Raw genomic sequence first — 25483 nt, 5'->3', positions numbered from 1 at the left:
CAGAAAGAAGCTCATTTAGGGTCACAGGGCAGCTGGGGTCTTTCCTGTCTGGAAAGAGCTCCCTTTACCAGGTAACCCAGGTGATCCAAAGTGTGTGTTGGAAGGAGATGTTTATATGAAGTTTATATAAAGTTATATGGTTAGAGCAGCGCTAACTGGTGCCCTCAGGAAGGGCTGCTTATATAATTCCTAGGGGAGGTCACTGTTCACATTGTGGCCACATGGACGGAGCCTCCCGGAGATGTGGCCCTAGCTGTGGGGCCGGAAGGGCCTAGAGCAACCATGTCCCTGGGAATAGAGGTGAAAGAATAAGCAAAGGCAGGAACTTGGAGGCCAGAAGTTGACTTGCCTTGGGGGGCTTCTACCAGGCACTATGGTGACATCTGACTCATATTTTATATAAACCGTATTTTCCACCACTTCCCTATTGTGTGTATTCGAGCACATTAAATGTGAGATTTTTTCCCAGCTGCCAGTATGCAGGGGGGTGCCATCCCGGAACCCTTCTACTCCAGTCAGGGGAGCTGGGGAGGAAAGTAGCCAAGAGGGCTTTTTTAAGTCTCTGGCCGCTGTCGTCTGGCGCCCAAGGTCAGCGGCGGCTCCCCGATTGGCGGGTCCGGAGGGCGGAGCCTGGTTCTGTCGGGGACAGGAGGCGGGGCCCGGTAAGGAGGCCGGGCCTTGTGCGGGGGGCGGTACCCTTCTTGGAGGCGGGGTCCGTTTGGGGGCGGGGCCTGGACGGGCGCCTCTGCCCCGGACACTTGCGCGCAGGACTCTTCGGGATGGAGGAAGCGCAGCGCTTGGTCAGGCACCTGCAGGCTGCGGCACCGCCGGGCCGGAGCGGCCCTCGGACCACACCTCCGCCTCCCTGTCGCGACCTGGCTGCCCTGCTGGGCCCCGGGAGCGGGGTCGGCTTCAGGAGGTTAAGGGGTGCATGCCCTGCATTCCGGCAGGAGCCGGGTGGGATTGGCCGCCGGGCAGGTCAATATGAGTCCTGCCAAGTGCAAGGTCTGTTTCCCTGATCGCAAAGTAAAGTAAGTAAGCCAGCAATTTTAATGATTGTTATCTTTTGCAAACATATGCAACGTGTCCCTCCCCCCCAAAGACAAGCTGTGTGTCCCCTTAGCGCCACCTCCTCTTCCCCGCCCCCACCAAAGAAATGCAGGCTTCAGTTTGGCCACTTGGGAGATGGAACTCGCCTTACAAACACTAGCTGGCCTTGGTGGTTGAAGGGGAGGCCGGATTGGCCGGATTTGGTGGTGATGTTGATTGGAGGGGCCCGCTTAGGAACGCACAGGTGGGTATGCTAGCGGGGGGCCTCGCTTTCCTCCTCTTCTCCTTAGCCCTGATAAAGCCTTGGTGGTTGCGGAGGGCAGGCCTTTTTGAAGTGATTATGAAGCCCTGGGCGAATCAAGGGCCCCCTGAACAGGCATCGCATTTAAGGTTATTTTCTGAGCAATGTGTAGGCATTTCTATGCCCTAGCGCTTCCTGGCCCCACCTGCTTGATTTCTTGTCTTCATTTTATTGCACTTAAAAAAATTTCCAAAGTAATGTTATGTTTGTTGTTGAAAAGTCAGAAAATTCTGGAGAAGCAAAAAAAAGGAACGAAATTCACCGGTAGCCACCTCCCCTGGCACCCCCGCTCACCACATGATCTTTATTAACAGTTGCTGGGTAGTTACTGAGCTTATATGCATGTCAGGGAAGTGAGGTCTGTTGGAGCCAGAAGGATGGTTGTTCAGGTCCAAAGATGGGGGGTTCAGAGACGGCAAGAGACATGCCCTGGACATGCAGCCAGCCCTCCAGGAGGGAGACTGGCCTTCCAGTTCCCTGGTCCTTCTGCAAAGCAGAATAATGGGGCCTTCAAGGGGAATCCTTCTTGGATTGCTCAGGTGTGTCTGAGCAAAGGACCTGCAGACGGGTGGGGGTCCCGGGTTTGAATCACAGTCTTTCTTGTGCACTAAGTGTTTGGTGGAGCATGGTGGTCTCGTTTCTTGCACTTTCTGAGCCCTGATCTAACCTCTCTGGCGAAACCTCTCAAGCCCTCTGGTGTACCCAAAGTGGACCATGTGGTCCACAGAGGATGTATTTCCCCCCCGATCTGTAAGGCTATTTACGCAAAAGTTTAACATATAAATCTTGAGTCCTGTTTAATTGTACACTTCAGTCCCGAAGACGACTTTTCACAAACCACTTTAACCTGAAAGAATAAACCTGCAGGAATTGAAATTTTCTCAGTGAAAACACTGCATGATAGTAAATGCAGCCTATGTTCACATAGGATTTCACTGCCCTGGAAGTTCTGCTCAGAACCAAGGCCAGCTGCCAGGTTGAAATGTTGGTTGGTGATCTATGGGTGGTTCTCACTGCCAGCTGCATATTAGAATTCCTTGGTGGGGAGGGGGGACAGGCTTTTGAACAATGCAGATACCTGGGTGTGCTCCCTGCGCCTCCAGCAATCCCTCCTGTCCTGGGGATGCTGATTAATTAATGCAGGCGGGGCCTGGGCATCAGCATTTTTAAAAGCTCCTCTTGCGCTGGAGCGTGGAGTCACGGCTGAAAAGCACTGCTTAACTCAGAGTTGGCAAACTGTTTTCGTCCAGGGCCAAATAGTAAATATTTCCGGTTTTGAGACCATGTGGTCTCTGTCACATCTACTCAGCTCTGCCACTTACTGCCCCAGCAGCCACAGTGATTACATCATTGAATGGGTCTGACCGTATTCCAATCACACTTAATTTGTGGAGGTTTGAAATTCGCGGGATTTTCACGTGTCACAAAATAAGATTCTTTCAACCACTTAAAAATGTAAAAGCCATGATTAGCTTGCGGGAGGTCCAAAATTTGGGCTTTGGACCTTAGCTTAACAATTCCTGGTCTAGCCAAGGTGGCCGTCCCGGAAGGCCCTGAGAGGGCAGGTGGCCCGAGAAATTGCCAGGGATCCATTTGGGAGCCCAAAGATGAGTTCAGAGTTTGCAGCCTTGACTAAGCTATGCAATGTCCTTTCCTTACTTGCTCGGTGATAATACTGGGGCCTTTACGTCCATCGGGTCTCAGCAGCTGCCATCCCTGTTGTATAAAAGAGAAGGGAGGGGTAAGGTAGGAACGGAAGGGCTGGTTATGCCCGGACCACAGCCCAGCGACTCCACACTGGGGCTCTTAATCATGGCTCCCCTGCTGAGGGGCACCTCAGCTAAAGCTCTTTACTGCACACAAAGCCCAGTGCTGAACCCTGGACACACACTCTCTGAGGCAGACCCTCTTAATGTTGTCAGTATTGTCATCCTGCGAGGGAACTGAGATACGCTGCTGAAGCAAAAAGTCTGCAAACATGGGCCATATGTCCCTGGGGAACAAAATTGGCCCCAGCTGAGGGCCCTGCAGTCCACAGATTGCCTCTCAAATGTAGGTGCTGGTTTTTCAAAGTCCAGACAATAGAGATATTCCCATTTATCTCAACTATCTTTCTGCCTCAAACTTAGACTTGGGGCAGGGGGTCAGAGTCTTTTGGAAGTCCAGGGTTGCCACCTGCCAGCTGTGTGACTTGAGGTCGTTGGGCCTCTCTGACCCTCCGTTTCCTCGTTGCGAGCAGGGAATGGCGGCCTCCCATGCACGGGGCTGTGGGGGATTCAGTGTGAAGCCCCCTGTGCCTGATTCACAGTGACACTCGAGAATGTTGATTCCTTCCCTCCCGGTGTTTCTGCCTCGTCTTGTGCCTGAGCAGCTAGCTGATAACTCTGGTGTGTGGTTGATTGCACCTGAAGCCATTTCCAAAGTCATCCTGGAATGGTTCAGCCTCCGCTCACTTTGAAACAAATGCCGGCCAAAGGTCAGCCCTTTGTTTGCTGGCTTCCAGCTTTGTCAAAAACAAATAAAAATAGCCACTGGCCTGGAGACTGGGTCTGAAACAGGGCCACTGCGACAGCATTTTGTGTTTACCCACCTGCTTTCTGATGGGACTGTGACCCACTCTCTCACCAGTTTTGAAATCAAAATGGCGGCTGAGAATGGTTTTCCAGGCTACAAAATAGTGTTTTTCTCCTTCCTGGTTGACCTTTTTCTTTGCCGTGCTTTAGGTCAGTTTGCTAGAGTTTTAATGTTTGTGTTTATGGAAATTTGATGTCTGAGACCATCTGAAGCCAAAAGATCAAGCCAACCAGTCAGGGGAAGCTGTAGACAGAGTGGGGGAGAGTGGATGGATGGGGACCAGACCCGGGCCAGAGGAGTGGCTGGTGCATTTCCTGGTGAGGTTGGGAGATCAGCAGCCCCTGATCCTCTTGGTCTCACTGCACTAAAATGATTAAATAGAGTTTACTGGTGCCAGAAGCCATCTTTTACTTTCTATATATTATTTAACCGTTCCAACATAGTGAGGTACGTGTTACTGTCCTCATCTTACAGTTGGGGACGCTGAGCGCCTTGCCCAATGGATGCCAGAATGGCCAGGGCTTTCAGCATCCCTATTATAAAATTCATAGCTTTTTTCTTATTGAAAATAATACATCATTGGGGCGCCTGGGTGGCTCAGTCGGTTAAACGTCTGCCTTTGGCTCAGGGTCCTGGGATCGAGTCCTGCACCGGGCTCCCTGCTCAGAGGGGAGGAGGGGAGTCTGCTTCTCCCTCTCCTTCTGCCCTTCCCCTTCTCTTACTCTCTCTCAAATAAATAAAATCTTTAAAAGAGTAAAATATCATTGCAGGAAACTTAACAAATATAGATGCACAGAAGGTAACAGAAACCACCCGTAATTTCCACCACGCTGAGATAGCTGCCATTAACATTTTGGTATCCATTTCCCTAGATCAGGGGCCTGCAGGTTAGGGCCTTCCGGCCGCATCTGCCTGTTTTTGTAAAGAAATAAAGTCATTAAAAACAAACTGAGCTACTTGCTCGTTGATGGAATGTAATTATGATAAAACACTGTTCACATTTGCAAGATGATATTGACCTTCCAAAGTACTTTTCTAAGTCCGATCTTCTTTTAGCAACTCAGTCCTAGGACGTCTTAGAAGAAGAGCTGCTCACAGTGTGTGGCAGGCAGCGAGGTTATCTCACGGGCCAGAAATCATTTGTTCATCTGTCTGTTCATTCGTTCAGGCCCTCTGGTTAAGCTCAGTTGAATGGAGAAAATCTTCATTGAAAACACGTATCCTCTTGTGACATGGAAACACATTGTTCATTTCTCTTTTTGTTCCCCTGGCTCAGAACTCCGTTTTTTTTTTTTTTCTTTTTCCTTTGTGATAGACAGAGCCTTTGGCTGTCACACGGGGAAGTGGGGGCAGACTTCAGGTTTGTAGGAGGCTTTCCCATGGGGAACTGTACTAGACATGGAGAGTTTGTACATAGCCCACAGCCAACATTTCCTGGTGTGGTAGAAAAGCCCCAGGCCTGCTGACTTGCTCCGTGACCCTTTGCCTGGCTGGGCCTCAGTTTGCCCATCTATAAAATGGAATTTCTCTTTCCTGACTATTTATTTGCTTCCAATTTTGCTGTTTTTTGCTCAGATGCTAGATGGTGGCATGTTGGCGGTGTTCCTTACTATCAGTTAGCTCTTCACCATAGTTTTGGTCCCCTGAACCCACTCATCCTTACCCTCGCAATAACCACTGGACGTACCTGTGGGTAGTTAACGGTTAGCTTAATTCTTGACAGATGACTCTCAGCTTAATGCCTCATCGTCACCTTAAGAAAGTGGACTGAGGGGCGCCTGGGTGGCTCAGTCAGTTGGGCATCTTCTGGGGCATCTTCTGGCTCCTCTTCATGGTTTCTTCTGGGGTCGTGATGTCAGGGTTGTGAGATCAAGCCCACATTGGGCTCTGCGCTCAGCTCAGAATGTGCTTAAGACTCTCTCTCCTGCTGCCCCTCCCCACCCCCGCACTCTCTCTCTCTCTCAAATAAATAAATCTTGAAAAGAAAAAAGAGAAAGTGGACTGAATGTGCGTGCCTGATCCTTGTCCTGTCAACATCCCACCAAATGACAGCAAAGAGATGTTTTTTTAAAAAGAGAGACGGAAACCTATCAAGCCTGGCAGAACAGTTGGGAAGATTAGCAACAGCATTTTAGAGGCCAGAAGCAGATGGATGAACGGTAGCTGGCTTAGCAGAACCAGGAGGGCTGAGTCATAAGGCAGCAGTCAGGACAGCTGAGAACCTACTAGATCTGGAGTCTGAAAGGCGCGGGGGCTGGCGGCATCAGGTACCTCTGCAGTTTGGTTGGGGGGGGGAGGGGTACCAAAATGAGAAGAATTGGGTAAAAGATGCCCAGATCTTCTTACCTGCTTTGTGTGGCCAGGGGTTGCCCACTTCCACCCCAACAGAAAGCATGTGGTTCATTCCCTGGAGAGGGAGAAACAGAGAGTCTTGGGACTGGGGACTGATGGGCACAGTGGAAGTGTATGAGGTCTGTATCCCAAACACAAGGATCAGGGTCTGTGTAGGTGCTGAATTCTGAAACCTGCCCTACCCCCCACCCCAGACCTGTCCCACCACTTCCCTCACCACCCCTGCCCCCGGCTCCTGGCCATTTGGGAATTGGACCATTGAAGGAAGAAGACTCTAGTGTCCTTGGGGTTCCCCGTACACAGCAGCCCCCCCAGATCCTGAGCATCGAGTTCAGGGTCCACTGGCCTCACCTCAGTACCTTATGTCGGCCCTTTAGTTTTTGCTCTTGGTCATGAGGAAGTGACTGAGGCTTGGGTACAGTTGCTAATAGGGAAGGCAGGCCCCAAACAATCAAACAGAGGGACACAGGAGCCTCGGAAGAAACAGAAACCATGCCAGGAGAAGAGAACTTGAAAAAGCTGCCATTAATACCCTCATTCAAGCCAGGGGGGTGTTGCACAGGTAGGAACAGGATGCACAAAAAGGAAACTTTGCAAGCAGGTAACAAGCTCTGCGTATTAAAAACACAACAGCAGGTTAGGAGAGAAGGCAGAAGGAATCGCTCAGAAAGTGAAAGACAAGGGATAGGAAATAGAGGGAAAAAGAAACTTGCAGGCCAGTCTAAGAATTTCAACATCCAAATAATAAAAGCTTCTGGAAAGAATAGAGGAAAAAGGACGCAGGGAAACAATTTGAACGAAATATTTGAAGACAAATCCCAGGATGTGAGTTTCCACACTGAAGGAGCCTAAAGATTCACAGCCCCACTGGGTGGTAGGAGACACGTACATGAGCACATCCCTGTAGACAATGGAAGACAGAGACAAGATCCTATAAGCTTCTGGATGTGAAAGAACAGGTCACCCGCAAAGGATCAACCAGAACAACTCTGGTTCTAGCGTCCTTGGAAGCCACGACACAATGGTGCAAGGCTCCAAAACTCTGAAGGAGAAGGTTTTCCGTTACAGAATTCCATACACAGCCAAATGATAGGGTCAAACGTAAGAGCAGAAGAAAGACAGCTTCAGAACTTGCAAGACTATGAATCATTTACTACCCCTACCCCTCACTCCCCAACACCTTTTCTTAGAAAGCTACTGAAGGATGTCTTCCACTGAAACGAGAATAAACCAAGGAAGAGCAACACATGGGAGACAGGAAACAGATCCAACGTAGAATCAAAGGGAATCTCCAAGGTGGTCATGATGAGGTAGCCCAGGGCAGCCAGAAGCAGGACGGGCATGTCGAGGGTGCCATTGTCATGTGCCCTCCCATTGTACCATCTTTTTAACCAGACAGAACTACTGGAAGACGTGTCCCAATAAAACAAGGGAGTCTGCCAAGAAAGAGGGAGCCATGTGATCTCCCAAATTAGGGATCAAACCTCCAGGAAAGGTAAAAGGAATCCTTAGGGTGTCAGCAAAAGGAAGTCTCAGAATGACAATTGTGTCGGGGGTCTGGAGAAGAGCTGGTCAGGATGAGTGTAGAGAGGAGAGGCTTCCCGGAGGGATGTCGCCAATGAAGAACGATGGAGCTGATCAGTTATGCCATGTACTGGGAGGATATGAGAAGGAGTGGACTGCGCTAGGAACCGGTTCAAGGAGAGCTACACAAATGAAAAAAACCACTGTCTCCAGGGAAAAAAGCAAGAAGAAAGGAAAATCTGGTCTACCCCAGCCCTCATCTGTGAATAATTCCGGACTTATGAAATCCCAGATACGGAATCTGCCAGGTTGCAGTATGCCTGTATTGAGAGGTTGGGGGACGGGAAGCAGATGGGATGGCCAAGTAAGAGTGCTCATAAGAGCCATAGATGGTGTCTCAAATGATGTCACTCAAGAGGCACAAGAAAGTACACACGATGGTGACATTGTTCAGAACTACGGAGATGCATAAATGCCAGAAAAGTGATTTCCTCTGGTGTGCAGTTCTGGAGGGGTTGGGGCAAGGAACCACCATTTGGTTGTTACTTTTTAAAAAGATTTTTATTTATTTGTTTGTTTATTTATAGCGTGCGAGCCGGGGGAGGGGCAGAGGGAGAAGGAGAGAAAAGAATCTCAAGCAGACTCCCCACGGAGTGTGGACCCCCCGACCTGGGGCTTGATCTCATGACCCTGAGATCATGACTTGAGCTGAAATCAAGAGTCAGATGTATAACAACTGAGCCACCTGGGCGCCCTGGTTGTTATACATTTTTTGGTTTCCAGTTACAAAAATTTTGAGATATGCATACAGAAAAATGCATGAAAGAGATCCATACTGTTTAAAAGTCTCAGGTATTAGACTGTGTGGACTTTCTCCCCGATCATAAACGTCCCTTCCCCCGTAAGTTTTTTGTATTACCTGAGTTTCTAAATTGGGAGCCTAGCTAGTAAAAATTAATTTAAGATTAAAGAGCTCAATGTACAGCTTGGGGCAGGTCAGGGGATTGATCACTCCTGCTTCATTCCTGCACCAGCCTCTTGAGTCTCCTTGTGAAATGCTTCAAGGTCCCCGGTGAGGACTGCAAAGCAGTGGGGGGTTTGATGGGCTCCCGCTTCTCTGTTGATGTTGATTTTGTAGGTGCTGGGCTCCTGACTCTCTCCCCGAGTGGCCCAGGCTTCCTGGCTCATCAGGGTCTATCCTGTTCCCTCTGCAGACCTAGCATGTCGGGACTCCACCTGGTGAAGAGGGGCCGAGAACTGAAGAAGGTGGACCTGCACAGAGACTTTACCGTGGCCTCCCCAGCTGAGTTTGTCACGCGCTTTGGGGGGGACCGGGTCATTGAGAAGGTACAGATGGGGTCCCGGCAGTCGGGGTGGGGTGGGGCCCCTCTTCCAAGCTGGAAGCTAGAGAACCGGCTTCAGGCTCATGGTCACGCCGCAGAGAAAGTGCCAGGCCACCCTTCTGTGAGCACTTGAATGCATCACCTTTCACCCTCCCGACAGCCTGAAGCAACAGGTGTATGACCTCCTTCTCACAGAAGAGGAGCCTGAGGTCTGCAGAGACCCCGAGTGCCTTTGTGCACGGGTCTGCTTTCTAGGTTATTGAGGGCGGGTATCAAACCCAGCTCTGCCCTTCTGAGGTGTAGAGCTCCTTCCAGGAGGGGAGGCCAATGTGTTAAAATAACGGTGACAAAGGGAAACAGCTAACATTTGCCATTTATAAAGGCTTTTCACGTCGTTTCCCATTCCATGGGGTCAAGGCTCTGGGCCACAGACTGATTATTCCCGACAGATTCTCGAAGGAGCCAAGATGCAGAGATTTGACATGGCTGTCCGAAGTCGTGTAGCTAGTTAGTGCTGGAGTCAGGATTTGAACCCAGGTCTATTTGACGAGAAGGCCTTGTTCTTTTCCATTTTACTTGAGGGTGGTGGTGGTAATGATTCTAATAACAACAGCAGCTATGATTTTTTGAGCGCCTACTCAGAAGCCAGGCATCCTGTGAAGTGCTTTCTGTATCGTATCTCATTTCATCATCCCCACCATTCTGCTGGTCAATACGATTTCACAGAAGAGGAAGCTGAGGCCCAGGGAAGGGAGGTGGTTTGCCCGGTCTTACAGCTGGTCAGTGGCAGAGCTGGGATTTGAACTCCAGGCGTCAAGAGTTCAGAGCCCATGTCCTTACTCTAGCGTCCTGGCTCCTGAGCCTGGCTACCACCTGGTTGCTGGCTGAAAATACTCCTCCGCCCAACCCCAGACCCTTGGAGTTAGAGTCTCCTGGGTGGGGATCCAGAAGCTGCACTTTTGCCGCACTCACCAGGGGACTGTTGCAGCCAGCCTGACCGGTGGCCGGCGTTCAGTCCTGGCGAGCCGAGAGGCGGGGTGGCTGCTGAAGGCCTCAGCGCAGAGCCGCTGTACTTGGTGACTTTGGAGTTGACCGTGGCTTGCCCTCTCTCCTAGACTCCTTGTGGGAAAGCTGCAGCTGTGGGATTAGAGCAGCAAGCCAGTCTGCAGTGGCCTTCTCCCCCGGGGGCTCCTAGAATGTGCTAGAACAAACGGGGCCCAGGGAAACTGGCTGTCCTGGGGTCACCCACAGCCCTTCCTTCTTGACCAAACCTTGCTTTGGTAATGAGGTTAAGAAAACCAAAACCCTGCCGTTCCATCCGTGCTCTTCGGGAGGCGTTTTTGAAAGGGGAGAATACCGAATCTGAGCCCAGGGCTCTGGGCTCCATCTGCTGTGGCCACTCACAGGATATGGCATCTGGGCTCAGTTTCCCCTTTTGTAAAATAGAGGCAATCACATTCCTAATCTCTAATGAGACTTGCCCTTCAGGGCTGTCATGAAAATTAGTGAGCAATGGAAGGGCCTTGAAATTATGTTCTTGCTGTAGAAGTCAGAGCTTTGAAGCATATGCCTTTTTTTTTTTTTTGAACAGGAACACTAGAGCTTGGTTTTATTTCTTATAGACCAAGCCAGGACGTTGGCCAGTCTGAGCTCTTTGTGTAGAGATGAAGCTCAGAGAGGGAAGGGGTCTGCCTAATGCCACACAGGAAGTTCATGGCACATTAAGAGTTGAAACCGGGACCTTTTCTGTTGCTCTCGGTTGCTGAGGACAGCCAGCGTTACTGCCTTTCCCCTCCACCAAATCCGGGGCCTTTAATCTCCAGAATGCAGAGGCAGCCATGGGGGTGGGGGCAGTTCAGAGCACGGGTCCAACTGTGCAGGGCTCAGGAGTCACATCGCTGCCACTTACTAGCTGTGTGACCTTGGGCAAGTGCCTTAACCCCTTGAGTTTTAATATCTTTAGCCAAATAAAGATAAGAATACAGCCACTTTCAAGGGCTGATGTGAGAGTGAAGTGAAATAATGCTGATGAAATATATTGTACTGTAACTTGGTACATACTAGGCATTCAGAAATGTTAAGTGATCGTGATGGTGCCCACGAAGGAATCAAAATCATTCATTCATCCCATCCTGTCCTGTCCGTCCCCCCGTCCATTCATCCATTCTTCTGTCCATCCATCTACCCAGCTGTCTGTCCATCCATCCACCCAACTGTCCATCCATCCACTCACCCACCCATTTGTCCATCCGTCCATCCATCCACTCACCCATCTGTCCATCCACCCATCCACCCACCCACCCACCTGTCTATCCATCCACCCACCCACCCACCTGTCTGTCCATCCATCCGTCCATCCATCCATCCATCCATCCATCCGTCCGTCCGTCCATCCATCCATCCGTCCATCCGTCCATCAGTCCGTCCGTCCATCCATCCATTCATCCATCCATCCATCCATCCGTCCATCCATCCATCCACCCACCCACCTATCTGTCTATCCATCCACCCACCCACCCATCTATCTGTCCATCCATCCATCCATCCGTCCATCCATCCATCCACCCACCCACCCATCCATCCATCCACTCACCCATCTGTCCATCCACCCACTCCCCCATTTGATCATCATCTATTCATGCAGCCAGCAGACTGTGAGCACCTCTCTGCCAGGCTGTGTGCTGTAGAAATGCAAAGAGGTACCTCAGGCGGCTCTGCAGCCGTGACTTGGACCCCAGGGTAGCATGCAGCTCCCAGTGCAGGTAGGTGTGCAGCTCTGGCCCCTTCCTCATCTTCCCTGTCCAGGTGCTCATCGCCAACAATGGCATCGCCGCCGTGAAGTGCATGCGCTCCATCCGCAGGTGGGCCTATGAGATGTTCCGCAACGAGCGGGCCATCCGGTTTGTAGTCATGGTGACCCCAGAGGACCTGAAGGCCAATGCAGGTACCTGGGCCTTGACTCCTTCCCCTCCTGCCACCCCGTCCTTGCTTACCCTCACCTCCTCCATTATACCTAGGCAAGTTCACCTTGGACCCCAGAGTCCCAGGGACCCTCTCCTGAGCCTGCATTTACTTGCCTTTCCTTCTTTATTAATTAAAAATGCAAATGGTGACTATGCAAAGTGGAAATCCCATCTTTGCGAAATGTCCATGTTACAGCAGATGGGCCTCTCTTCCTCCAGGTGTGTTTCCCCACAGATGTCTGTATTGTACTTCAGTCATTCATTCTTCTGTTCATTTGTTTTCTATGTCTGTTAGCATAGATCATTCTATAAATAACTGTTCGACAATTTGGTTTTTTCCCCTGAACATTCATATCCCTTTACAGACCTTTATCCACCCAGTAGCCAGAGTGATTTCTTAAAAACACAGCTCAGGTCCCATCACCAACTCTTTAAATTCTTTAGAGACTGTCATGCTGTCCCTGGGCTCTGCCCTGCACAGATTCAATCTCCTTCTAACTCAGAGGACAGATTTGATTGTCAGCCTATTTTATAGATGGGGCAGTTGAGGCACAGGGACAGAAATCATTCACCCAAGGTCATACAGCCAGCATGTGGTGCTGGCAGCATAGGAACCCCAGGCTGTCTGAATCCACAGCCTTATCCTGTGGGGGCTCCCATCACATTCAGACTAAAATTCCAGGTCCTCACTCAGGACAGTTAAGGTGCCACGTGATGTGGCTCTGCTGGCCTCTTGGCCCCATCCAGTGCCCCTGCCCTCCAACCCTGGTCCCAGCCATGCTGGCCTCATTGATTCCTGGGCCGGCTGAGTTCTTTCCTGTCCCAGAACCTTGGAACGTGATGCATCTTCTGCTGACAGTGCTTTTCCCTGAAGCTCCTGGCACAGCAGGCCTCCAGCCCTCCCTGCCCCAACGTTCCGGTCATGTCCTCCCGTGTGGCTTTCCCGGCAGGCCCTGGCGCTGACCCCAGCCTGGTGTTACTGTGTCTGTTTTCTTGTTTATCTTCTCTGACAGTAGAACAAAACTCAGAGACGAGAGAGAGCTTGTCTGACTTCTCACTTTGTCACCTCCAGGACCTCCCCTGTGGCCGACACTCTTGTGTTCCATAAACATCGGAGGCCAGAAGCCTGGAAGGAAATGCCACTCTTGGTTCTCTTTCAGAATCTGCACATAAAGTTCTACACTGTTCCTTCTAGGATTCCAGAGAATTCCATAGTCCAGAGGGACTAAGCCTTGCCTTTGCCTTGAGTCTAGCATTTCACACTTCAAAACACTGCCCAGTGGACATCCTCTTACGTCACTCTTTGGCTTCATTGATGAGTAGGGTTTTTTAGGACTAATTTATTTGTTTTGCTTATTTATTAACATAATCCAGTTTTTTTTTTTAAGATTATTTATTTATTTATTTGATAGAGACAGCCAGCGAGAGAGGGAACACAAGCAGGGGGAGTGGGAGAGGAAGAAGCAGGCTCCCAGCGGAGGAACCTGATGTGGGGCTCGATCCCAGGACCCTGGGATCATGCCCTGAGCCGAAGGCAAACACTTAAGGACTGCGCCACCCAGGCGCCCCCATAATCCAGTTGTTTTTTTTTTTTAAGATTTTATTTATTTATTCGACAGAGATAGAGACAGCCAGTGAGAGAGGGAACAAAAGCAGGGGGAGTGGGAGAGGAAGAAGCAGGCTCATAGCAGAAGAGCCTGATGTGGGGCTCGATCCCAGATCGCCGGGATCACGCCCTGAGCCGAAGGCAGACGCTTAACCGCTATGCCACCCAGGCGCCCCCCATAATCCAGTTTTTTAAACGATTTTATTTACTTATTTGACAGAGAGCACAAGTAGGCAGAGGGAGAGGGAAGAGCAGGGAGCCCGACACGGGACTCGATCCCAGGACCCCGGGATCATGACCTGAGCCAAAACCAAGAGTTGGATGATTAACCGACTGAGCCACCTAGGCGCCCTTTAGGATGTATTTATTCCTAGAAGTGGAATTTCTGGCATAAAGGGCATGAATATTTTAAAATCAAAACATTGTATTGTATTCAGCCTTAAAAAGGAAGGAAATCCTATCACATGGTATAGCATGGAAGGAACTGGAAGACACTATGCTAAGTGCAAGAACCCAGTCACAAGAAGACAAATACTCTAGGATTCTGCATAGATGAAATCTCTAGTGGCGTGAAATTCATAGGGACAGAAAGATGGTGGTGGCCAGGGGCTGCGGGAGGGGAAAAGGGGAGCTATTGTTTCATGGGTAGAGTTTCACATTTGCAAGAAGACAAAACTTCTGGAGATCTGGTTCACAACAGTGCAAATGTGCTAAATGCTGTTGAACTGTACCCTCAAAAAATGAGTTACATGGTAAATTTTATGTTACCTGTTTTTCTCCATGATTAAAAACACTGTATTGTTTAATGGCAAGACAAATTAAGATAAACTGGAAATGGGGATTAATCGAACACCCACCTCTCATCCCAACCGTTCTGATAGCTTCCTTCCTTTCTTTGTTCCCTTCCAGGCCTTGTCCTGATGCCTATATATTTTTCCACAGTGAAAGTCACGTTCAGGTCCCAAATGATCATCCACACCTGTCCCTTGCAGCCACAGAATCTTCTAATGGCTGTAGGTAGTCATGCAGTGAACTCCAGCCTCTCAGTTTTTCTTTCCTTTTCTCATCTAATTCCAGAGTATATCAAGATGGCAGATCAGTATGTCCCTGTCCCAGGAGGGCCCAACAACAACAATTATGCCAACGTGGAGCTGGTTGTGGACATTGCCAAGAGGATCCCCGTGCAGGTAAGTCGGATGGGGTGCCCCAGTCTGCCCACAGCAGGGTTGATGCTCTTAGCTCTCGAGCAACTCACTCCTGCAGTTCGGAAGGGACAGAGACTCCAGGTCCTCCAAGACTCTGAAATCCAGGGCTGATGTGATGCCGCAAAGAGATTTCAGTGTGTGATGGGAGGGGGATTCTCGAAGGAAGATCCTCATTCATGCCTCTCTATGTTTACAGGCGGTGTGGGCTGGCTGGGGCCATGCTTCTGAAAACCCCAAACTGCCGGAGCTCCTGTGCAAGCATGAGATTGCTTTCTTAGGTAGAGTGTGTCTCCATCCGATATGTGGGAATCGGGGCATTGATGGGACACTCTGGCAGGTCGGGTTCTCTTTCCACTGTGGCCCTGAAAGGTGGGCGTCAGTTTCATAGTCCCATCTCACCCTTTCATGGTCAGGAGCAAGCAGGTCTGGGGTGGGAGGGAAGGTTGGCCAGCCCAGGGTCATAAGAGCTGTTGCCGTGGGTACCACAGGAGAATGATGCTGGGACAAGCAGAACCCTCTGCTTGTGCTCCTGATGGTACCAAGATAACCAGCCATGTTCAGATTTCTGACTGGGTTTGGAGGTCACCCCTTTCTTGGGCTTTTCTCAGGGCTTTGGAATGTCCTAGCATTTTGGGACCAGAGTCCCCCAGCTCTATGACTTATAAGGTAAAATGGTACTTATTGTCTGTGGGGTCTGATTTAGGATTTGCATTTGTAAACTCCTGTGTGTGCACTCATGCTGTCTGACATCTTTGCATGATCTAGGGGAATCATTTACCACCCACAGTAAATCCCTGTTGCTGCTCCTTAACGCTGGGCCAACACCACACATCGTGTTCAGAGTGACTCTGTACAGATCAACACCTGATATCCCAAGGGTCTGCCTAGTAGCTTGTGCTTGCTTAAGTTTTCTGTGTCCATAGTCTTTGAGTGGCTGGGACACGGGACCCTGAGTCTCTCTTAGCTCCTCTGGAGGTTGGTGATCCCGCCCACAAGCCAGCAAACTGCAGCCCACAGGCCAAATCCAGCCCCCTGCCTGATTCTGTCAATGGAAGTTTTATTGAAACACAGCCCGGTTCACTCATTTATGTATTGCCTGTGACTGCTTTCGCCCAACACTGGCAGAGCTGAGTACTTGTGACAGAGACAAGCAGACCCACAAAGCCGAAGATATTTCCTGTCTGGCTCACTGTAGGAGAAGTTTGCTAACCCAAGGTCTAGTTTTTTGAGGTGCTAGCTTGCCCCTTTGGTCTAGTTGTTTGCCTTCTTCCTGAAAAGTGAATTCTGTGTATGCCACCTAGCTAAGGTTATAACTCAGACCAGGTTTACAATCCACACGTACTAAAAACAGTAGACTTCATCCACATCTGATGAAGTAGCAGACTAACAGGTTTTTCCCTTCCCCAACTTGATGTTAAATTCCTCCAGAGCCAGCACCTGAGTACTTTTCTCTGTGCATTTGACTGGCACTTGGCTGCAAGGGGCTCGTGACTGACTCTATTCTGCCTTCCTCTTTGTCCCTGATCCCTCAGGCCCTCCCAGTGAGGCCATGTGGGCCTTGGGAGATAAGATCGCCTCCACCATTGTAGCCCAGACGCTGCAGATCCCAACACTGCCCTGGAGTGGAAGCGGTAAGTGGCCCGAGCTTCACTTTGGGGGATCTCTTCCAGTCTGAGCAGAGGGGGTGGCAGGAGTATGCTTTTTTTATTCTTTCATTTAAAATTTTTAAAATTATTTAAGCAGTGGTACAGTTTCGTTGTAGACAGCTTAGAAAATACAGAATTAACAAAAAAAAAAAAAAAAAGAAAAGAAAAGAAATAGAAATCATCCATAATCCTATGACCCGGTGTTGAACATTTGTTATAGTCTAGGTGCCTACCTTTCCAGTTTTTTTTTTTCTAGGCACATCCTTTAAAAAGCCAGAGATCTTATATTTACTATACTTTGTGATTTATTTTTTCTAACCGTTCTATGTCAATAACTACACTTTACGACATTTAAAATGTCTGCATAAGATTTTATCATATAGATGTACCATAATTTATTTAACAGTCCTCTATGGTTAGATGGTAAGTTGTTTCCAGGTTGTTTTGCTCTAATTTTAAAAAATACTAAAAGTAGGGGCACTTGGGTGGCTCAGTCGATTAAGTGTCTGACTTCAGCTTGGGTCATGATCTCAGGGTTCTGGGATTGAGCCCCTCCTTAGGCTCCCTGCTCAGCATGGAGTCTGCTTCTCCCTCTCCCTTTGTCCCTCCTCCCACTTGTGCTCTCTCTCTCTGTGTCTCTCTCTCACAAAAATAAAATCCTTAAAAAAAATACTAAAAGTAATGGAGTCTTGATAGTTTACTAGCTAAATCTCTGTGTACTTTTTAATCATTTCCTTAGGTTAAATTCTGAAAAGTGGAGTTTCTAAGATAAAAATAAACAGGAAAAGTCTCAGGAATTTTTCCTCCAATTTGATTTTTTTCATCCAAAGATGGAATTTTAAATTTGGAATGGAAGGCTTATTTGTTTTTAATCTTCACAGGGTTTTAGAAAACAGTGATTTACATATAAATGACTTCACCAGGTAGAACTGGAATTTTTTTGGGTTCAGATTAATATGGTTGTTCATGGTAGGCTCAGTCTGAATTTCTTTCTTTCTTTCTTCTTTTCTTTCCTTTCTTTCCTTTCCTTTCTCTTTCTTTCCTCTTTCTTTTCTTTCTTTCTTTCTTTCTTTCTTTCTTTCTTTCTTTCTTTCTTTCTTTCCTTCCTTCCTTCCTTCCTTCCTTCCTTCCTTCCTTCCTTCCTTCCTTCCTTCCTTCCTTCCTTCCTTCCTTCCTTCCTTCCTTCCTTCCTTCCTTCCTTCCTTCCTTTCTCTCTCTCTCTCCCTCTCTCTCTCTCTCTCTCTCCCTCCCTCTCTCTTATTTGAGAGACAGAGATAGTGAGCAAGAGAGAGAGCCCAAGCAGGGAGGAGAGGGAGAAGCAGGCTCCTTGTGAGCCGGGAGCCCGATGCGGTGCTTGATTCCAGGACCCCGAGATCATGACCTGAGCCAAAGGCAGATGCTTAACTGACTGAGCCACCCAGGTGCCCCTCAGTCTGAATTTCTTTTCTTTTCTTTTTTTTTTTTTAAAAGATTTTATTTATTTATTTGACAGAGAGAGAGACAGCCAGCGAGAGAGGGAACACAAGCAGGGGGAGTGGGAGAGGAAGAAGCAGGCTCATAGCTGAAGAGCCTGGTGTGGGGCTCGATCCCATAACGCTGGGATCACGCCCTGAGCCGAAGGCAGACGCTTAACAGCTGAGCCACCCAGGCGCCCCTCAGTCTGAATTTCTTAAGCTTGATTTCCAATTCAAGGTTGAGCCAGCCCTTAAGAAACTTAACAGGCATTGTGGGAAGCTGAAGGACCATGTGTGTATACTGCTGGTCCAGCAGCCAGGGCTAGAGAGGCTTTGGTGAGGAAGGGCCCTGTGGTTTCTGTGTTGTATCTGAATCTCTGCCATCCTTGGGAGGCTTCAGCTTTTTTTGTGACTCTCTAGGTCTGACGGTGGAATGGGCAGAAGAGGATCTGCAGTGGGGGAAGAGGATCACTGTCCCGGAAGATGTTTACAACCAGGGTTGTGTGAAAGATATAGATGAGGGCTTACAGGTAAACACAGGGCTTGGGGGGCCAAGGTGCTAGAGCCTCTCGGTAGCTTGGAAACTGTCTACCTTCTAAAGAGGTCTCTTTGTCCTTCGCCCCCAGATGGCAGAAAAAATTGGTTTTCCCTTGATGATCAAAGCATCTGAAGGCGGCGGAGGGAAAGGAATCCGGAAGGCAGAGAGTCCCGAGGACTTCCCAATCCTTTTCAGACAAGTGAGCTCTTCTTGCTGGGCATTTTCCCATATATCTTTGGGAATTGCATGTGTTTAGTTGTTGGCCACCAGATTATTTTCATGAGCATTACTGTGTTAGGAATCAAGAGGACACTTGTGGGAGCTGGAGTACTGCTGTGCCGTGTTCCTAAGCAAATGTGTACGTTTTCATACACAGAAGTTCCTGGTTTGGGTTGATCCGTACGTCATTTCCTTAAATGTTCAATCCTGTGAGTCCACGTGACTTTAAATGCTTTCAGAGATACAGGGCCGGAGTATCTTTCTATTTGTGACTATATTCACGTGTATCAGAAGATGGGACATTTTGTAAATTTTACTAGTCTTGGTATTTTTAAACATTTCTAGATGATTGACTTTTGTTGTAGGAATGAACCATGTATTTACTTATTTGTAGCTGGGTTTTCACTTTTAAAACTTTATGCCTATTACATTTGCCCATTGGCAACATTTAAAAAAGGTAGACTAATGATCTTGCCATTCTTTTTTTTTTTTTTAAAGATTTTATTTATTTATTCGACAGAGAGAGAGACAGCCAGCGAGAGAGGGAACACAAGCAGGGGGAGTGGGAGAGGAAGAAGCAGGCTCATAGCGGAGGAGCCTGATGTGGGGCTCGATCCCATAACACCAGGATCACGCCCTGAGCCGAAGGCAGACGCTTAACCGCTGTGCCACCCAGGCGCCCCTGATCTTCCCATTCTTAATGCAACTATTTTAGAATTTCTAGGGTTTCTTCTAGACCTTGTTCATGTGCATGTTTTAAACAGTTATATTCCTTCTGCACCGTGTTTTGTTTTACATATTAAAAAATTCTAAATTGTAGATCACGGACCTGTTTTCTGTGTTGTTCCAGTCATTACAATTATTTTGATGATTGCATAATATTCCCTGTGTGTCTGTAGTCTTCCTTATCAAGCCTTTCCTTTTTTGTGAAATGTTAAGCTTGTTTCCATTTCCGTTGTTATGAATCATGCTACTGTAATACAATATATTTCATAATAATATATAATATCTATAATATATAACATGGAACATAAATAATACTTAGCTGTTTTTTTCTTCTGAATTATTTTCTTGGGTGAAGACCACGTGCCAAGGACTTAGTTAAATAGCGTGCACATGCACTTACAAACACATGTCAATAAATGGCTTTCTTAAAAGGTTTACCAATTAAACAGCTGTGGGCAATATATGAATGTTCTATGAAGTCGCGGTTTCACTATCACGTGTCTCCACTGGGGTGGGTAGATTTTTGGGGTGCCTTGGGGAGGAAGAAGTTCTGTTTACTTGGAAGTTGTGAAAATAGCATGGAGTCCCCATCTACCCTTCACTTGGTTTCCCATCGTTAACATCTCCCGTTAGCTCTGCCATGTTTGTCACGACTAACAGATTAGCAGGGATGTGTTTCTATTAACTCCAGACTTGACTCAGATCTCACCAGTTCTCCCCACTAATCTTTCTGTGTCAGGATCCAGTCCTGGATCTTCCATGACATTTAGGGGTTGTGTAGGTTTTAAAGCCCCCCCCCCCCCGCTTTCTGTAAAATAGATGTTACTTTTTAGGGCCGCTTTCAATTCACAGCAAAATGGAGTGGGAAGTACAGAGGTCCCATATACCACTGCCCCCACACACATGTACCAGTGTTTTTCTTTTGATTACGTGGGTGTGATATGAAAATGTTCTTTTGTGAACATTCAAACACTTTAGGGATATGTGAAGCGTAAAAAAGGAAAATTCTCTTTTCACCACCACCTCTCAACTCCTCCCCCCTTCCCAGATGTAACCAATTTTTTTTTTTTAAGAATTTTTAAAAAGACTTAACAAATTTTTCAAAGTAATCTCTACACCCAGTGTGGGGCTTGAACTTACAACCCCGAGATCAGGAGTTGCGTGCTCTACGGACTGAGCCTGCCAGGCGCCCCTGTATATACTTTTATATAGATGTTCATAACAGCTCTGTTTTATTATTTTTCATATAAACGGAGGCCATCCCATGTATTACTGCAGCTTGCTTTAAAAAAAAATTCTTAGAAGTCATTCCATGTGAACACTTTTTTTTTTTTAATACCATCATTAAGAATTTCCGGACAATTGCCTTTTAGCCATGAAAAGGATGAAGTAAGTCTCTCTGTGTATAGGTTCCACCATGGACAGCTGGCCAAGAGAGTACTATTTAAGGAGGAGGAAAAGAAAGCTTCCGGGTAGCATGTTTTGGTCCTATTTTTATCCAAAAAACATTCTGTGTGTTGTGTTTGTTCCTGAATGTGCAGCAGAAAACCAGTGTGTACCCAGGTCCTACCAGCACATCAACTTATCCAGTTAACTCTTGACCACATTGAACTCTTACCCAGTGTGTACCCAAATCTTAACAGCACGTTATCTTTAGGAGGTGGGGTCGTGGGGAAAGTCCGGCTTCTGCATGATGTATTTTGACAGTGTTGGACTTAAAACGTCAAGGAGAATGGCATGTCTGCGACAGAGGTAAAACAAAGCTAAACAGTCAGCAGACTCGTGGACAGATCTTCGGAGGACTTCCCGCTCCGGCCCCGGTCCCCCAGGGCAGAGCGAGCCCCTCTTGCTGTCCCCCCAGGTGCAGAGTGAGATCCCTGGCTCCCCCGTCTTCCTCATGAAGCTGGCCGAGCATGCCCGACACCTGGAGGTCCAGATCCTCGCCGACCAGTATGGGAACGCCGTGTCCCTGTTCGGGCGTGACTGCTCCATCCAGCGGCGGCATCAGAAGATCATTGAGGAGGCGCCGGCCACCATCGCCATACCGGTTGTGTTCGAGATCATGGAGCAGGTGCGCTCTGCAGAGCTCAGGGGCGGGGAGGGGGCAGCCACAGGGAGAGAGAGCCGTCTCCGCCCTGCAGTCCCCATTGCCAACATGGGGCAGGTGCCCACGAAGACACTTGGGGCCCATCATAGGGACTGTGATCTCTGAGGTCCCAGAGGAGCTCATGCCGAGCAGATCCTCAGCATTTGCTGGGGGACCTACTAAGCCCCCCAGGAAGATGATCCAAGAAAACCACTGGAAACCCTTCAGGCTGTGTGTCTTTGCAGTGTGCCGTCCGCCTGGCCAAGACGGTGGGCTACGTGAGCACGGGGACGGTGGAGTATCTCTACAGCCAGGATGGCAGCTTCCACTTCTTGGAGCTGAATCCCCGTCTGCAGGTGGAGCACCCCTGCACAGAGATGATCGCCGACGTCAACCTGCCTGCCGCCCAGTTACAGGCAAGGACCTGCGCTCAGAGCCCTGGGGTTTCTTCTGGCCGGGCTGGGGTCTCCCTGTCCTGCCCGTGGTAGACCTTCCTGCCCCCCTCTTGGCGGGCCATCCCTGGGGAAGTGAGTGTGTTGTCGTGAGAGTAGCGTGGAGAACCACGCAGGTGGAGAACCTTCTGGGGAGTGGTTCGTCACCTTTGTCTAGCTATGTGGCCCTTTGAGAAATGGGCAAAAGCCCGTTGAATTTCTCTCTGAGGGAAAAAATACATACAGTCCCAGGCCATTTGTGGACCCCGTGTTCTCCATTCACAGACCCAGAGAAGTTCTCAGCCTTTTTTTCATTACCGGCCCCCAAAGGAGCCTTTTTAGACACTTCCCCCCTAATTTCTCCCCTTATAAAATTTTAATATCACAGATATACTGTGTGTAATTTTTACCGAAGCTATATCTGTGACTGATACAAAGAGTAAGATCGATTCACCCCCAGGTGCAAATATCTGCCCCCTTGAGGGGCAGTATCCGCCCCATTGAGAACTCATGACCCAGAGTAAGGAACTCCTGCATGAATGGGAACTCAGATGTTTAAAATGTATGAGTGCATGTCTCTGTCCTTCCTCTTCTTCCTCTCTCAGCTGTTTTATTGTTTTCTGTCTTTGTTTGTGTGTGTGTTTGTTTGGAAAATTTCAGGAGGAATGTTACAAGGATGGTACAGTTACCACCCAGCCCCTGTGCCTCGGCCCACTTGTTGTTAGCCTCGGCCACATTTGTGTTCTTTCTATTTGTGCGTTGGTGTAATTTTTTTTCTTTTTTTTTTTTGGCTTAACTTTTCGAGATATGTTTTGACTTGAACCTTCATGGCTCTTTGCCTCTAAATATTTAAGTAAAAAGACCCTAAGAACAACATCATTAAAAAAAAAAAAAAAAAAAGAAAGAAGGAAAAAGAGAACGAGATCATTCTGGCACAATATCACAATAAAATGACGACACTCGGGAAATACAGCACTGATGCTACTACATGTCTACCTGAAATTAAAAGTATAAAATTAGAAAAAAAATTTTTTACTTTTTTTTTTTTTTTAAGATTTTATGTGTTTATTTGAGAGAGCACGCATGCGTGAGCAGGGGGAGCTGCAGGCAGAGGGAGAAGCAGGCTCCCTGCTGATCAGGGAGCCCGAAGCGGGACTCGATCCCAGCACCCTGGGATCATGACCTGAGCAGACAGCAGACGCTTAGCCAACTGAGCCACGCTGGGGACCCCTCTGCCTTTCTCTTGCTTTGCTTCTCCTGCCACCATGTGGCACAGTGCCGTCTGCTCAGCAGGTGCTCGGGATACCTGAGGTCATTCACGGCACCTCTGCCTCCATGGCATCTAGCAGTGTGCTTGGTGTTTGGGGGCCAGGGTGCTCGTGGGGCCTGACCGTCCGCGGGGTGGATTTCGTCATTTCAGATTGCCATGGGGGTGCCCCTGCACCGCCTGAAGGATATCCGGCTTCTGTATGGAGAGTCGCCGTGGGGGGTGACACCCATTTCGTTCGACACTCCTGCCAACCCTCCACTCGCCCGAGGCCATGTCATTGCGGCTAGAATCACCAGTGAGAACCCCGATGAGGCAAGTTTTGGGGGCTCCCGGCATGGGGCAGACCCTGAATGTTAGCTTTGGCTGAGACGCCCAGGCTTCTCCAAGTACAGACAGGGAAACCGTGGCATGGGAGGGCAGTGGTTTATTGATGGGAAGTGTGTGTGCCAGGGACCGGGGCAGGTACCTTCACGCATCTCATCGCTCACGTACAGGATCGTGCCCCTGCCAGGCAGTGTGTCCCTGCGCTATGGCTCGAGACGTTAGGGTCTTGCTTCGTGCCTGGCACCTGCTGAGGCTGTGACCCAGCCCCAGGGTTGGACCCTATGGGTTCATCTTTGGGACAAGCAGCCAGCTTTAGAACCCGGGTCCTTGGTTTTCTGGCCCCCGGACTCTTTGCTGCACCCTAATTGGAGGCTGGTCCCTTGTAAGGAGTTCCTTTGTGACTTGTTCTTCTCTGTGCCTTGAAAAACCAGCCAGCTGGTATCTGTCTTACTTACGGTTGATTGTCACATTGTCTCCATAATCTACCACAACCTCATTGTTTAATGATTACATTTAAGAAACTTGGGGTAAGAGAGGTGTTTGTCTCCCTCCCTCCCCTTCTAATTAAAGAATTGGACGCTATGGTAGCTGTATCAGCTTGGCATCTTTGGCTGCAGACAACGGACTCTGGTGGTGCACAAGCAAAATGGGTATTTTTTAGGGGGATGATGGCCTGTTTACAGGGGCCTGGGAGGACAGAGAGCTCAGAGTGGAAATCGCCCGGGCACCTGAAATTCCCCATCTCTCAAAACGGATGCCTCCACTACACATGCCAGGAGCCCTAATCCCAGGGAGAGGGTCCACGTCCACCCCCCCCTTAGCAAAATGATACTCAGGGGGATGGGCTTTCCGCCCCACCCCCATGCCCCATAAGCAAATTAGGTGTGTGTTCACATCACATTTATCTGCTGGCATTTTCATAATCCAGAATTTGAAATCCAGCCCTTCTTCTCTTCCATTTAAACTTTTTATGACTGACAATGTCGTTTATAAAACCAGAATGCACTTCCACTCAGCTCCCTCAGTGAGCAGCGTTCCCCCTACTGTGTCTATACCTCCTCCCCCATCCCAACGTGGTTATTTATTTTTATAGTTTTTTTTAAAGTAAAAATTACACGCACGCACCGACGTCTTGACGTGGGTACACCCGCACCCCCAGTGGGAGAGATCAGGGTTCCATTGATCCCACTAAGTTTTGGGTTATGGGGGTTCTCGGGTGTGTCTAGGGTTTAATTTTGATGCAAATATATCTGGAGTGATGATCTCCCCCCCCCCCCATTTTGCTTTTGCTATCCCGGCTCCAGGGGTTTAAGCCAAGCTCTGGAACGGTTCAGGAGCTGAATTTCCGGAGCAACAAGAACGTGTGGGGTTACTTCAGCGTAGCGGCTGCCGGCGGCTTACACGAGTTTGCTGATTCCCAGTTCGGGCACTGCTTCTCCTGGGGAGAGAACCGGGAAGAGGCCATTTCGTTAGTATCTCCCTCCTCCCCTCCTCCTTTCCCTCCTTCTTTCCAGAAGCTAGAAGCACTTCAGGCGGTAAAGGAGTGAATCACAGAGCAGACCCTGTCTTCAATGCCCTTTGCTGAAGCCCAAGGGCAAAGTCTGCCCTCTTCCTGTATCTGAGAGCCGTGAAGTCAGGGGAGCTCACGAGCCCACCAAGGTCATTTGGTCTTGAGCTCATTACAGGTCGCACTTGGAGGAGATCCAAAGAATGTTCAAGGGGATTCCAAAATTTAAAACGTGCCACGTGCTAGAGCTTTTTTAAGAAAATGTGTGTGGGGGGACTTCTTTCGATTTAAACCTTAGACGTAGGTCCTGGAGAAACCCACATTGACAAAGGGGTTCCCGAATCCCCAGACAGCCACCTCTTCT

The 25483-nt window shown here is 48.8% G+C and overlaps 1 protein-coding gene across 1 annotated transcript in view; it reads left to right on the top strand.

Annotated features, from left to right (window-relative positions):
• ACACB (acetyl-CoA carboxylase beta) overlaps positions 1 to 25483 on the top strand; it is a 100272-nt gene that overhangs the window by 10100 nt on the left and 64689 nt on the right. Inside the window, 11 exon segments of the mRNA XM_040619812.1 lie at positions 9016 to 9148; positions 11950 to 12088; positions 14791 to 14900; positions 15115 to 15196; positions 16451 to 16549; positions 18439 to 18548; positions 18645 to 18755; positions 21363 to 21572; positions 21833 to 22003; positions 23439 to 23600; positions 24917 to 25080. Of these exon segments, the coding sequence (XP_040475746.1) occupies positions 9016 to 9148; positions 11950 to 12088; positions 14791 to 14900; positions 15115 to 15196; positions 16451 to 16549; positions 18439 to 18548; positions 18645 to 18755; positions 21363 to 21572; positions 21833 to 22003; positions 23439 to 23600; positions 24917 to 25080 (1491 nt within the window).

Source organism: Ursus maritimus, unplaced genomic scaffold, assembly GCF_017311325.1.
Source record: "Ursus maritimus isolate PB19 unplaced genomic scaffold, ASM1731132v1 scaffold_33, whole genome shotgun sequence".
Classification (NCBI taxonomy): Eukaryota; Metazoa; Chordata; class Mammalia; order Carnivora; family Ursidae; genus Ursus; species Ursus maritimus.
This window is presented reverse-complemented; position numbering and strand designations above follow the sequence as displayed.